A 15,581-nucleotide genomic window follows, 5' to 3' on the forward strand; every position below is an offset into this window, starting at 1 on the left:
CGTTGTTCATTTTGGGAAATTACTTTATTTTTACAACAGAAATTACATTTAATTATTTAAATTAAAATTTAGCATAGCTATTTTAGAAGTTTTTGTCTTTATATAGTAATATGGCATGCATTTAGGATTGCTAGTCGTAGTTAATTTGAACTTTGAAACCTCAGCGCCAATATTTTAACAATAATATACTTTATCACACAAAGTAACCAGAAAGTCTCAACATTGTGACAGAAAGACTCAACCAATACCTTTATATCTCAACCATTTAGAATTTTTCATTTTTTTGCTACGAGTTGGCTTGACAAAGAAATATTTTTGCAATTTACAGACGTGGTTATCGTAAAGCATAAAAAAACACAAATAATTGACATATTTTCTTGCTAGGTCATTAATATCATAGCAGTTTTATCGGATTCAAAGAAAGTAAATATGATAATCCGTAGGAGAAAAGTGATTGTGACTTCAATTTCAGATATTTTGAACCCAACAGAGACATATTAGCTACAATTTTCATTTATCTATGGCATGACATTCTCCTATTTTACAAAAAAGTCATTGATTTTCAGTAAATTGACGAAAAGTCGACCTACCCTGTGTTGATTTTGGATATTTTGAACCAGAAAGACTCAACAGGAAGTGCCAGAATACTTTTTTCCATCTCAACATTTTGGTTGAGATTAGATGGTTTACCAGGCGTGATAGAAGGATTGTCAGGTGTATATGTTTATCTGGCAGGTATCATCTGACCTTGACCTCAGTTTCATGGTTCAATGGTCAATGTTTAGTTTTCAAGGTTAAGTTTATTTCTTAGAAACTATAAGCAGTAGGTCAACTATATTTGGTGCATTGAATGATTGTAAGGTCTACATACATTTCTCATTTGGTTTATCTGAACTAGACCTCATTTTCTTGAATCATGTTAAGTTTATGTGATAATTGTAGTAAAGCTGTGTATTTAGGACTATCAATATGAAATCAATGGTAAGTAAATTAGGTGAAATATTTCAGCGTGTGCATGTATATTTGTTTGTTTTGCTCACACAATGTTGACAATACAATGCAATACTAGTTTATGCAACTATCATATAAGTGAGAGGTTTAGCTAGCTATAAAACGAGATTTAATCCACCAATTCTCCACTTAAGAAAATGCCTGTACCAATGTTTTCCATGAGTTCAGTATTTTTGTTATTTTATTCTTTTAGAAATAATGTTTCCAATTTAGATTCTTTATTATAATTTTTTAAGAACAATAGGAAGACGGAGTATTCCATTTGAATAATGGAAAACAAGAAAATCAGTCAGAGTAGTGGTGAAAATAAAATGACAACAATATGTCAAGAAGAAGAGAACTATGTCAGGATGAGTTTGTTGCTGTCTGGAATCTCCCCTCGTGCAGTACGAGTTTTGTTTGACCGTGAATATGCTCCATCTTGTTTAGCTGCATCAATAAAGAAAGAAACCAACAAATTAAAAGACCTCAAACAGAAAAGAGTAATCAACCAGTCTCAGTGGGACCTTTTGTTTCCACGAAATGGTAGTTTTCTAGGAATAACACAAAGTCTATAACTATTAGTTCAGATAGAAAATGAGAATATACAATTGGGCTAAGATGGTTGATAAAGACAGAAATAACCATAGCCTAACATTTGTTTTTATTAGCTTTGTGTCTTCATCTATAGCTAAGGAATGAATGTGATAATTTTTTTTATGTCTATGAAGAAATAACATAAAAATGTGGTGCACACTAAATAACCCAAATAGCGGTATATTTTGAAGAATGCACCACATTTTAGAGATTATCTCATATAGGCAGAAAAACTGTTACAGTCACTCCTTATAATTTAATTCTAAATTTTATATTTAAGGAGTAAATTATAAAAAAAAAGCCATCAATGATGTCAATGCTCTTGAATTTCGTATTTTATTTTGCCGTTTTAACATTTTTTTAATTGAGCGTGACTGATGAGTTTTTTGTAGACGAGACGCGCGTCTGGCGTAAATAAACATTTTCAATCCTGGTATCTATGATGGGTTTATATACAGGTCACATGAAAACAGTTATGTCCTTGTGCTGATAAACAAAAAAAAAACTTTCAGCCAATCAGAATTTAGACTTGTTACATCTAAATTTAAATTATTAATCATTATTGAGAAAAGCAGAAAAAAAGGAAGCTTGTAATCACCAAATTTTCATTTATGTATTTGTCAATAATGAGAAAATGCAATATTTAATAAAACAGGTAAAATTGACCTACTTATACTGTCCATGATGTCAGAGAATAAATATATATGTGTATAAAATTGAGAAAGGAAACATTATTGAAAAACTCCCTTTTTTGTCAACTTTTCATAGATTTTGTCAATTTGCACTTGTTTCGACCCTAAAATTTAATTGTTATCTTTTTGGAGACTATTTGTCCAAATATTTGTTTAAATTCTGTTAACAGGTGTTCCAGATTCAAACATGTTTGATATAACTTTGATGATTGCATTACTTACAAACCTTACTGGGTTGAACCATTATGACAAGTTACCATTGGTAACAGACACCACACCAGCAGCTGATTTGGGGAGAATGAAGTACTATAGAAACCTCATAGCACACAATAGAGATGGAAAGTTAGACAACTCATTTTTCAACACAGCCTGGGAGGATATTATTCAGGTATAAAATAGTTTTAAGTTTAATAATTTAAAATTCAGTAAAGACAATCACCAAATTAATATTTGCATGGCCGAACAAATTTTAAATCAACTAATATTTTGAAGGAGATTTCAACTGCTGTTACTTAACCTTATAAACTCAAGTAGAAAAAATGCAAACAAGCATGGTCAGATGAAGTAATTTATGAGACTAAAAGAGAAGTTAATGCATTAGGATATAAAATAAAACATTGACCTGACAAAAATTTCTTAAAACAAAGATATTTTCTACTTTGTAAACAACTACAAAAAAAGCTGTTAAAAAGAAGAAGAGGGTTATAAACAAAAGAAATATATTCATATCTGACTTATTAACAAATAGAATAGATAAAGACCCAAAAGAATATTGGAAAATATTAAATTCATTAAAATTAAAAGATGACGAAGAAGAAGAAATACCTGAAATTTATCAGGAAGAAGAAAACCTATCCAAAATCAAGGAAATCCTCCAAAAGTAGATAATGTTTTTCTAAAAAACGTGAAACTCTTTTAAGTACCCTGGAAAAAAACTGTAATGTAAAAAAAAAAAAACTGATATGAACCTATTACCTTTTCAGAAATAAAACAAGTAATTTCCCAATTAAATCTGGAAAATCAGCAGGACCAAACAGAATTTTAAATGAAATTATCAAATATACATATCCAGTGATAGGAAAGTTATTTCTTAAACTTTTTTTTTATCTTATTTTAAAATCAGGTAAATATCCAAATACATGGAAAAACGTCTTTTGTGATAGCTCTTCATAAATCAGGAGACCAGAATGATAGTTTGTAATTACAGAGGTATTTCTTTAATTTATTGTCTTCCCAAATTTTTTAATGCAATTCTAAATAACAGATTGAATTAAATTATAGACGGGCAACTCAGTGAAAATCAGTTTGGTTTTCGAGAAAACCACTTCTGACAGCATTTTTGTATCAAAATCTAAATAAATACATACATAAAAAGAAAAAAAAAATAGATTTTTGTTTTGTTGACCGCCATAAAGCTTTTGATTCTGTGTTGAGAATAGGTCTTTTGTATAAACTAGTGAATACAGGTGTTGGAAAACAATTTTTTAGTGTTATAAAAGAGCAATGTAATAAAAAAGAATTTTCAATTAAATATAAAAGTCAATTTTCTAAATATTTTAATACAAGGGGATTCATTGAGTCCAACATTATTTAAACTTTTTATTAATGATGTAATCAAAGAGTTAGATAAAAGAAATTCTGATCCAGTAACATTAGTTTCTTCAAATATTAACTCTCTTCTATTTGCAGATGATCTTCTTTTAATATATGAAACTAAATAGGGATTACAAAATAGTTTAAACAATTTAAGTGCTTTTTGTGATAATTCACAATTAGTGTAAATGTAAATTAAACTAAAACTATGATTTTAAAGCAAAACTTTTCCAAAACAGCTAGCTCATTTGCAACATTCAAAGATATTCAAATATCAGACACAAATGAGTACATTTTTTTGGAAAATAATGGAAATCTTTCGCACACTACTATAGATCTAAACAAAAAAGATAAAAAAGTTCTCTTTGTGATTATTCAATACTAGTCCATTGAATAATATACCAGTTAAAGTTGCAAATAATCTCTTTGATTCATTAATTAAACCTATAGCCTTATATTATTCAGAAGTGAAATTTTTAGACTCCTATATAACATATTACTCTGGAAAACAATTGGACCCTTTTACTTTCATTGATAAAACACCATGAGAAACGTTACACCTACATTTTTGTACATATACACTTGGTATCATCAAATTTAGGTGCAAGAGCTGATTGAGGAGACTTCCTCTGAAAACTAAATACTGAATCTCAATCAATATTGTATCTTATTAGATTATATTCTGATGAAATTAATTCTTATATCCTTAATACTTTATTGTGTCTCAAAACTTAGACTAGGCAGGAATTTATTCTTGGTTCTCATATGTAAAACATATACTAGTACTAGTTGTAGAAGAAACTGGTATCGATTTGGACACTTTGAAAACATACTCCTCACAAAAGATAACTAAAAATGTAAGAGCACAAATAAAATCAAAAATGAAAAACTATTAAATGATGAATTATCAGATATAAAGGATAACAGCAAACTCACTATTTATAAACATGTAAAAATAAATAATACAGAAGAAAATATATTTAACTTGCTCAAAACTTGAATTCAGAAAACTGATAACAAAATTTAGATTAAGTGACCATAATTTGTTAATAGAAAAGGAAAGATACATTAAAATACCAAGAGAAGAAAGATTATGCAAAAATGTAAACAAATTGTGAAGATGAAATTCATTTCTTTTTATATTGTAATAGAAACCATAATAATAGAAAAGTTTTTTTTTTTTTTTTTTGATAAATGAGAATATCCACTTTATAAATTTAAATGACATAAATAAAATAACATATACACTCAACCCAATTTCACACATTCAGGTAAATATGCTAGGATTCGTTTTAAACCAGTCTATTGATCTGAGAACAGGGGACTATTGAAATAATTACTTTTATTCTGTATATAAATGATCTTGTTGTAATTTTTTATTTTCCTTTTGTTATGTTGTGTCACATACTTTAAAATTAATGCTATAGACAAAAGCTTTCATTATGTGTTCATTTTGTAGATGTATCATTAGTTACCTTATGGTTACTCCATTTTACTTTTGAATCTATGTGGAATCTTAAAAAGATTGGTCTGAACTGTTCTCCAAACCATCAATGAATCTGTAATGCGGAGTACCTAAATTGCATCTATGCTTAAATTTGCATCATAAAAAGTCGAATAACAGAGCTTTTGTTTATTTTTTTAAAATATTTTGAACAATTGGATATTAGTCCATGCTTACTCTTCATTTTTAAGAAGTGGATACTTGTAACATATTGTATTTGCTAATTTAAAAAAAATGACGTTTTGATGACGTCGCATGGCGACGTTTCCGTACATTTTGCTTTTTCAGTACACACTTCACCTGTTGATAAATACTATGAACGTTTTGTGTATATCTAGATAGTTTTACCTACGTTGATAGACGTGCATAGTATCAACTCATAAAAATATTTATTGTTGAGTCTCTAGGAAATCTTGTAGGTATTTTTGCTAAATAGGTTCAATTTGGGTACTCGGTGCAATTTTGTTACCGTGACGTTAGATAATGTTAGATTAATTAGAAAAACCGGTTTTGTCAGGTTAAATGTCGTGAGGTTAAGAGTATTGAGACACTGCATTATGTGAGAAATGGGACTTGACAGATTAAAGGGTTCGCCTGAACAGGCCTGTAGAGTTAAAAGATTATGAAGACTGGTCATATGACTGATCATTGAATATTAACAGGCTGTTGGAAGACTTGGTGGTAAAAATATTTTTGATGAATGTAAAGAGTTGCAGATTAAAGTTTTGGAGCAGTCAACAGTGCCTTGGAACATAAGAGGTAAGGACCAAAAAGAAATGGAAAATAATGTTTGCATTGAAAAAAATAAAATAGATATACAACCAACCCCTAGTACCTCTGAAACAAGTGGTAAGGACTATAATTTTGGACCAGTGATAAGTAACATAAGAGGTTTAAATTTATATTAACCGGTACTTGGATTAACGGATGTAAGGACAAAGTCTTTATTTTTTTAGACTTAAACATATGGATAACACTATGGCGGTGACATACCGTGTATACAGATGACTTTTATGTGACGAAGTTTTGTTCTGTCACGTGCTCATCAATTGTCATTGACCTCATTTCCATTACAACTGCTTGAAAAAAATTGTATGGTGCAATAAACACTTATGAGCACTTATGAGCAATATGATATCCTTGCAAGGTCTCATTGTTTGTATATAGGGTTCTCCTCACCTCAATCTCATTTCATGGATCATTGACTTTAAGTTTTCGTGCATGGTCAAGTCCATATCTTAGATGCTATAAGCAATATATCACTATGTTTGGTGTGTTGAATGATTGTAAGGTGTATATGATAGACTGGCAAGTTTCATCTGACTTTGACCTCATTTTAATGTTTCATTGGTCAATGTTAAATTTTTATTGTTAGATCATACCTATTTGGTGCCAGAAATTATTGTGATTTGTACATGTCTCTGTGGTAGGTTTTATTTGACTTTAACCTTTTTTTTCATGATATTTTTGACAATTTAATGGTTTTTTTCTGTTTTGTCCCCTTCTTCGATTGTATAATCAATAAGGCTTCTCTATATGTTTTGCGAATGAAATGATTGTAATGTGTACATGTCTGTCTACCAGATTTCATATGATTTCATTGTAATGCTTTATAAGTTTATTTTAAGTTTTTATGTTTTATGTTAATAAGATTCTATAATCAGTAGGTCAACTATGATTGGTTTATGAAATGATTGTAAAGTCAACATATCTGTCTGGCAGGGTTCATCTGATTTTTACCTCATTTTCATGGTTCATTATTCAACCATTATTATAAAAGAGAAGAAGTGGTACGATTGCCAATGAGACAAACCATTGCAACCAAATGACACAGAAATAAACAGCTATTGATGACTTTATTGGTTTCAAGAATTAGCAAAGCCAATACCGCTTGTATTCATGGTTATTTCCTTTCCTCAGATTCTATTAGCAACAGATCAAATTTACTTGATGTTCCATGTGAGCCTAGGCTCCGTGGTGAAGACCGTACCTTGACCTATAATGGTTTACTTTTATGAATTGTGACTTGGATGGAGAGTTGTCTCATTGGCACTCATACCACATCTTCCTTTATCTATATATAGTAAGAACAAGACATGAATGTTACGGTCAGTAGGTATTTGTCATGATCATTCGTTAAATTTTCAGAACAATTGGACAACATTGTAGACGAGAATAATCTTCATGACAAAAATCTCTATTTTGTTCATCTTGTATTTCAGATCTTTAAGTCTGTTTAGTTTCTCTCTGTTACAGGTTTGTCTCACTTTAAATGCTTTATTGTTCACTGTTATTAATTATCTCATGTTATGAGCATTATAGTCTTACTAGATTTGGTGTATTGTATGGAATTCAATCACAGTAAGTAAAGTATAAGAAACATTTTGATGTTTTGCATTGAATATAAGAAGTTTAAAATACTTATGCCAAGATAAAGTTCTAAAATATAAATACTGAAGTCTTAAATGTATGATATAGATTAATGATCATAGAATGTCGAATTCAAGATGTCCCCTCACCTAGCCCAATTTGCAAAGTTATGAATCAGCCAACAAACCACTATAGCTGCAAGTTTTGTCTATGTTTTTGAAAACTGTTATAAATATACCTGGGGCAGAACTATTCAGAATGGTGAGCTCTATCAATTGTTTATTAACTGCTAAACTATCTTATAGGAGTTATTGCCCTAAAGGTAGTATATATGGAAGTGTTTAACGACCTTGACTGGCTTTTCAGCCCTCGCACGGTCGGTATAAAGGTAGCAACAAATGGAAGTTTTAACGAACTTGACTGGCTATACAGCCCTTGCACGGTCGGTAATATAAAGGTAGTGTGGGGTATACCGCCTTTTCGAATAGTATAATCTTAGTAAATAATCGGTGTAGTTATTTGACCAAATCTGCAAATTTGGTGACAGATTTGCAATTTATTGGTAACACTGTCTATTTATTCAAAGAAAAATTGCTTATTCATCGCATTATTGAAAATGTATGAACAAATACCAAATATTTGTGCTTTGAGACTTGATTTTTCAAGTGAGCCTTTAAGGGGAGATAAATCTTTTAGCACAAAACTTATACTAGACATAAAGCGAAATTTTCATTTTTTTCTTTAGGTAGTTTCGCATTTTTGATTTATGGATTTTTTCAAATATAAGAGCTAGTGTGCAATAAAATTCATTTTTGGATAGCTGAGTACTAAAATAGCCTTCGTATTAGGTTTTTATGAGCATCAATATCATATAATGTATGTTATATAGGCTGTTTTCTGTATGACAGTCCGTATTTGTATGTCCATACCATACATTGGTCCGTCAATTATTGTAAAGTTGTTTTCCAACTTTTTGTCGCACGAACTTTGTGATCAGATTTTACGAAAAAAAGGAGGCCAAAGACACCCCTTTTTTATTCGATCATTAGGAAGATTTATGAAAACAGTTTCTGAAAACGTATCACTCAAAGGCATTGAAATTCTAGTTTGATCCAATTGTTTGGGGGATATGTAACATGTTTACCCGCTCCCCCCCCCTTTTGCAATATTGTATGGCAAATAAATGCAGAATGTTGCCATGGATACACATAAAAGGAATTATTTGTCACCCTTTTAACTTTTAGAAATCAAATCTATGGAATATACTGTTACATACATATGCATATGTACAACACAAACAATTAGGTTAATGTATTAGAAATCCAGGAAACTTTTTGTCGCTAATTTTTAATTATATTTTCTTACTGTGGAGTGCTACCTTAAAAGCAAGAAAACAAGTTTTGGTGACACTTTTTTTTAATTTTTATTTTCTTAAAAAAAATATTATAAAACCTATATTCTCATATTTTATTTCAAAATTCTGTCTCGTATATTTTTTTCATGAACAAGCTAAGCAAATTTTGGCAATCTCGAAAGGCTTGTTCCTTGAAATAATGCGGCGACCCATACTTTTTATCATTTAAAAAAAAAAAAAACATAGTAAAATCGTCGTTTTGGCAAAGTATGAGAACATTCTGTCTTTTTATTTCTATACCATTGAACAACCTTAAATGACAAAATTAAACATCCCCCCTCCCATTTTTTTATCATCTTGAAAACTAATGAGAAACTCTTACTGCAAATATAATAAACCAGACAATATCTACAAATGAATCAACATATTTAAAATCGTCAGTTGAATACTTCTTACTTTTAAATGATGATTTTTATTAATATTTTGCACTTTTGCCTAAAATCTTATCAATTATGATTCATAGATAGAAATTTGAAAAAAGCTAAATGATAAGCAAGACAAGATCTAAGAATAAATAAAAGTTGAGGAAATCGTCTGATGACTCCTTTTTGAAGTAATTGCTTTTTGATGAAATTTTTCAACAATTTTTTATTTTTTTGTCATACATCTGAAAAATTACGATAAATAGATAAAACTTAGATAATCAATAATGATCAACAAGACAAGATCTACAATCAAGACAAATGGAGGAAATCATCAGACGACACGCTTAGTGTTGCCCTTAAATGACTTTTGTTTTGCCTTTTATCTTGTATAATAAAAGTGATAAAATATATATATAGTCACTTAAAATCACAAAAAAATAATCAGCAAAGCAAGATCCACTAATTTTGAAATAAATTTGGCTTATACTTTGTAGACTGTCACTCTTAATAGGAGAGTGATTGCCCTTAAATAAGGATTTTTATTCTCTTTTGCGGTTTGAGCAAAAACTAAAGAAGATTGAGAGAAAGTAAATCATCAATGAGATCAGAAAAACAAAATCAACAAAACAGAGTTTTTGTTATGAATGCTATTCTTGTCTTGAGTAATTACCTTTGTGTTAAATTTGCATATACAAAAGGGAGCAACACAGGCTTTAGAATATAAACGTATTTCTGATAAACCGCTATCAATACAAAGGTACACAGAAGAACATGGACATTGTATATAATTATCTACCATCATGTGGCATTTAAGAGTAGTAGCAAAGACTGGTTAACTCGTAGTCAGTATTAAGCCAATTCAATGTAAGAACCCAAGATTATCTTGAGAATAACCAGACTAGTTTACTTATTTTTAGCTCACCTGGCCCGAAGGGCCAAGTGAGCTTTTCTCATCACTTGGCGTCCGTCGTCCGTCGTCGTCGTCGTCGTCCATCGTCTGTCGTCGTTAACTTTTACAAAAATCTTCTCCTCTGAAACTACAGGGCCAAATTTAACCAAACTTGGCCACAATCATCATTGGGGGTAACTTAATTAAAAAATGTGTCCGACGACCAAGCCAACCAACCAAGATGGCTGCCATGGCTAAAAATAGAACATTGGAAAGCAAATCTGACAGGGGTTTAACTGTTATTTAGGTCAAGATCTATCTGCCCTGAAATTTTCAGACAAATCAGACAACTCGTTGTTAGGTTGCTGCCCCTGAATTGGTAATTTTAAGGAAGTTTTGCTGTTTTTAGTTAATATCTTGAATATTATTATAGATAGAGATAAACTGTAAACAGCAATAATGTTCAGCAAAGTAAGATTTACAAATAAGTCAACATGACCGAAATGGTCAGTTGAGCCCTTTAGGAGTTATTGCCCTTTATAGTCAATTTTTAACAATTTTCTTAAAATTTGTAAATTTTCACTATAATTTTCCACTGAAATTAACTGGACGTAGTTCATTACAGATACAGATAATTATAAGCAGCAAGAATGTTTAGTAAAGTAAGATCTACACACACATCACTATCACCAAAACACAATTTTGTCATGAATCCATCTGTGTCCTTTGTTTAATATTCACATAGACCAAGGTGAGCGACACAGGCTCTTTAGAGCCTCTAGTTCTGTATCAGTATCAATAATAATTTAGTGGTAATTTCATTTATGAATATCATAATATCAATTATGTACACCATTTTTGAAAAGGTCGAAGTCAAATCTTATATACTTGAATATTTTTATTGAAAGGTTGCAATTGTTGTTTAATACCACTTTCAATACTATTGGTTTAGGGTTATTACGATAATGTTTAATTTATAGAGGAAGCCGAAATGCTTTGAAAGAACCGCTGAACTGTAAACTGTGAAGACCACTTGCCTGCATTGGCCCTTACAAAAATTTTGATCACGTGATGCTAGTATTACTAGACTTGCAATTGATTTAATCAGAAAAAAGACCAAACAAAACACAAAGAAAATTCCTTTAGTATTGGCAACGAAATATAATCCATGCATTCATAAATAAAAACAATTCATTAGTTAACATTGTGATCTACTAAAACAGGATGCAGTTTGCACCGAAATGTTTTCAAGTAAACCAATAATAGCTTATAAAAAGCATAATAATATTGCAGATCTATTGACAACGACAAAGTTATAATAAATTGATAAACTAGGTAAATCCCTGATGATGGCAGGCCTAAGATGCTTTAACCCTTTCATAAATGTAATACATTCACCATTATCATATAATACAAAAACCGCCGAAACACTATATAAGTGTCGGATTGATGTAAAGCAATCGCAAGTCTAGTAATACTAGCATCATGTGATCAATATTTTGTAATATAATTACAATAAGGTACTTATAGTATATATACGGAGTCTCCCGAATAAGATTGTTTGCTATCGAAATTCGATTTGATGTTGGAATACGTGGATGTTAGGTGTCATTTTTATACACAGTGTTTTTGTTTTCTTTTGTTTGTTTTTTTTGGCCATAGAGTGTCTATACTCCTCGACTTGTTGTTTAAACTGCCCCTTTTTATTGTCCTGTATTTATTTATTGTTGAAAACGGATTCAGTGATCAAACTACTAGTATTAAATATGATCAAATAACAGTTTACGATAACAAGTACATAAAGTAACATAATTTTAAGATACGAAAAGCGAAGAATTATTGTAAAAATATATATATATATATATATATTTCAGTTCAAATCAGTGAAGTATTGGCAGAATGGAGTATGAATAATTCAAACTTTGTTGAGACCAGAGCTGCCAATTGTATATTGGAATGTGCACATAAAAACAGTTGTGTAACTATAACTGGTAGTTCAGGTGTTGGAAAGACAGCAACACTACAATATGTGGCATTAAAAATGAGAGATGAAGGATACAATGTTCTCGTGATAACGAATCTACATGACATTGTGAAGTTTTATAATCCAAAACAGAAAATATTATTTGTTATTGATGACTTTTGTGGAACTTATTCCATAATCCAGAATGACGTGAACATTCTGGAATCTGATATGAACTTTCTCAAAGTACTCATTAAAAATAAACTCACAAAAATCGTTGTGGCATGTCGATTACAAGTTTATCTGGATGACAAGTTTGAATGCTTATCAATTTTTAAGACATGTGTATGTAACCTGCTTTCAGACGAATTCCGTTTATCTCAAACCGAAAAGCAGTCAATTGCAAAATTGTATTTAGAAACAAAAGCATCGAAAATAATTCAGTACTCTGATTTACATGATTTTTTCCCACTTCTCTGTAAATTGTATAATGACAAGCCTAAACCAAGTATTACAGATTTCTTCGAGAATCCTTATTCAGTGTATAAAGAAGAGATTGACAAATTGCTTAAAAAAGGACATTTGAGGAAATATTGCGCTTTAGCTTTGTGTGTCATTTTTAATAATAGATTGAAAGAGGAGTTGTTTACAGATGAGGTTAATATAGAAGTGAGAACAAAAATAGAGAACACATGTCAAGCATGTAAACTGAACAGATATACTTCACCACTTTGTCTTCTTGATGAACTGAATTCTCTTGAATATTCTTTTATAAAGAAAGATCAAGATGTATATAAAACTATACATGATAAAGTATTTGACTTCCTGACTTTCTATTTTGGAGAAAAAATGATCCAATGTTTAATCAAGAATGCAGACAGTTTGATAATTGGACAGAGATTTTCCTTATATAAACAAGATAACACGAAGCAGTTTATTACTGTAGTACCAACTAAGTGCCATCAGATGTACATAGATAGAATGATTGATGACTGGTCTAATGGTTTTGTGCAGTGTGTGTTTGATAACATTAATATAAAGATACCAGAGTTCAGACAGAGATTCCTTTGTTATTTGAAAACATTTGAAATATCACGACAGAGACAATTAGCACTAAGCTGTGATGTTAATTCCAAATGTAATGCACTGTTATGTTGTTGCAGAATATGTGATATTAATTTAATTCAGTGGTGTATTTATCATGGTGCTGATGTTAACCAGAGTAAGTGTTGTGGTTTAAGTCCTTTGAATGTAGCATCACTTAGAGGTGCTGTAGAAGTAGTTAAACTATTATTGGTCAACATGGCAGACATTGATAAACCTTCGGAAAACGGAGCATCTCCTTTGTTTCATGCTTGTCTGCAAAATCATATAGAGGTAGTTCAGGTATTACTGGATAACAAGGCAAAAATTAATAAATGTACAGATAAAAGAGCATCTCCTTTGTATATTGCTTGTCTGTGTGATCATATGGAAATTGTAAAGGTTTTACTGGACAACAAAGCAGACATTAATACGTGTGTAGATAATGGGATATCTCCATTGATTGAGGCTTCTGTTAAGAACCATATAAGCATAGCAAAGTTATTATTGGAATACAAGGCCGACATTAATAAGTGTACAGACCATGGTGAATCTGCTTTGTTTGCTGCATGCGAAAAAAATCATAAATATATAGTACAGTTATTATTGAATAAAAAGGCCGACATTAATAAGTGTACAGACCATGGTGAATCTGCTTTGTTTGTTGCATGCGAAAATAATCATAAATATATAGTACAGTTATTATTGAATAAAGAAGCAGACATTAATAAGTGTAGATATGATGGAGAATCTCCATTGTTTATTGCTTGTTTGAAAAATCATACAGAGATAGTAAAGGTACTACTTGATTATAAGGCTGATATTAATAATTGTACACATGATGGAGTATCTCCCTTGTACATTGCTTGTCAGGATAATCATATAGAGGTAGTAAAGGTATTACTGAATTATAATGCAGATGTTAATAAGTGCAGGGATAATGGAGCCTCTCCTTTGTGTATTGCTTGTGAGGGCAATCATATAGACATATTAGAGTTATTATTGGACAATAAGGCTGATATAAATAAGTGCGTGGATAATGGATCATTTGCTTTATTTATTGCAAGTTGGAAAAACTATGTTGATATAGTACAGATATTATTGAACAACAATGCTGACATTAATAAGTGTACAAATGACGGTTTATCTTCGTTGTTTATTGCTTGTGAGAACAATCATATAGAGGTAGTAAAGGTATTACTGGAAAATAAAGCAGATGTTGATAGCGGTTTGGACATTGGAGCAACTCCTTTGAATATTGCATGTATGAAAAATCATATAGAAATAGTAAAGTTATTATTAGACAACAAAGCAGATATTAATGGGGATAAAGGGGATTCTCCTTTGTGTATTGCTTGTTGTAAAAACTATATTGATATAGTACATACATTATTGGTTTACAAGGCAGACATAAATAAATGTGCAGATGATGGAACATCTCCTTTGTTTATTGCTTGTCAGCATAATCATATAGAAGTAGTAAAGATGTTACTAGAAAACAATGCGGACATTGATAAGTGTACATACAGAGAGGCAACTCCTTTGTACATTGCTTGTTGTTGTAATCATATAGAGGTAGTTAAGCTATTACTGCACAACAAAGCAGACGTTAATAAGTGTACAGAAGATGGAGTATCTCCTTTGTATATTGCTAGTCAGAACAAGCATATAGAGACAGTAAAGGTATTACTGGACAACAAGGCAGACATATTGATATCTAAGGAGATTCAACCTTCTCCTTTGCATACTTCTATGATATAAAGAGGTAGTCAAATTATGCGGTTGTTGCTTTTATGAAGAAACTTATAAATAGTTTTAGAATGGAGAGAAAGAAGAGAGCCGATTGCACTTAGGGAATTGTGTAAAGTAGAGGTAAAAAAAGGGATTATCAAAGGTTAAACGAAGAATAGAGCTCGATAAGTGCAATACACTGGCCAATTGTTCTCCTTTAAATGTGTAGTATTAAAGGTTAAAGTAACATATTTTAAGTTGCTATTCATGAACATTTAAGGAAGAATTGACTTCAAACTAAATTGTAGAAGTTTCACAAGAAATTGTAATTGCAAGTAGTAAATATTTCATGTGTATGTTTTTTTTTTATTGTTAACACGCCATATTAAG

The 15,581-nt window shown here is 30.6% G+C and overlaps 1 protein-coding gene across 1 annotated transcript; it reads left to right on the top strand.

The window, feature by feature from the left end:
* Positions 1-1,266: 1,266 nt before the first annotated feature.
* Positions 1,267-15,221, top strand: LOC134687690 (uncharacterized). Its single transcript, XM_063548149.1, has 5 exons — positions 1,267-1,536; positions 2,450-2,667; positions 6,039-6,135; positions 12,289-14,007; positions 14,176-15,221. The coding sequence occupies exons 1-5, from the start codon at positions 1,281-1,283 to the stop codon at positions 15,219-15,221; spliced, it is 3,336 nt and encodes a 1,111-aa protein (XP_063404219.1). The 5' UTR covers positions 1,267-1,280.
* Positions 15,222-15,581: the final 360 nt, after the last annotated feature.

Source organism: Mytilus trossulus, chromosome 10, assembly GCF_036588685.1.
Source record: "Mytilus trossulus isolate FHL-02 chromosome 10, PNRI_Mtr1.1.1.hap1, whole genome shotgun sequence".
Classification (NCBI taxonomy): domain Eukaryota; kingdom Metazoa; phylum Mollusca; class Bivalvia; order Mytilida; family Mytilidae; genus Mytilus; species Mytilus trossulus.

What these genes read in the sequence shown, in the direction of transcription:
- LOC134687690 (XM_063548149.1), top strand. Translation starts at nt 1,281, where the DNA reads ATGGAAAACAAGAAAATCAGTCAGAGTAGTGGTGAAAATAAAATGACA. An exon ending in CCTTTTGTTTCCACGAAATG is followed by an intron (nt 1,537 to 2,449) that starts GTAGTTTTCTAG and finishes TTCTGTTAACAG; the next exon opens with GTGTTCCAGATTCAAACATG. An exon ending in AGTGCCTTGGAACATAAGAG is followed by an intron (nt 6,136 to 12,288) that starts GTAAGGACCAAA and finishes TATATATTTCAG; the next exon opens with TTCAAATCAGTGAAGTATTG.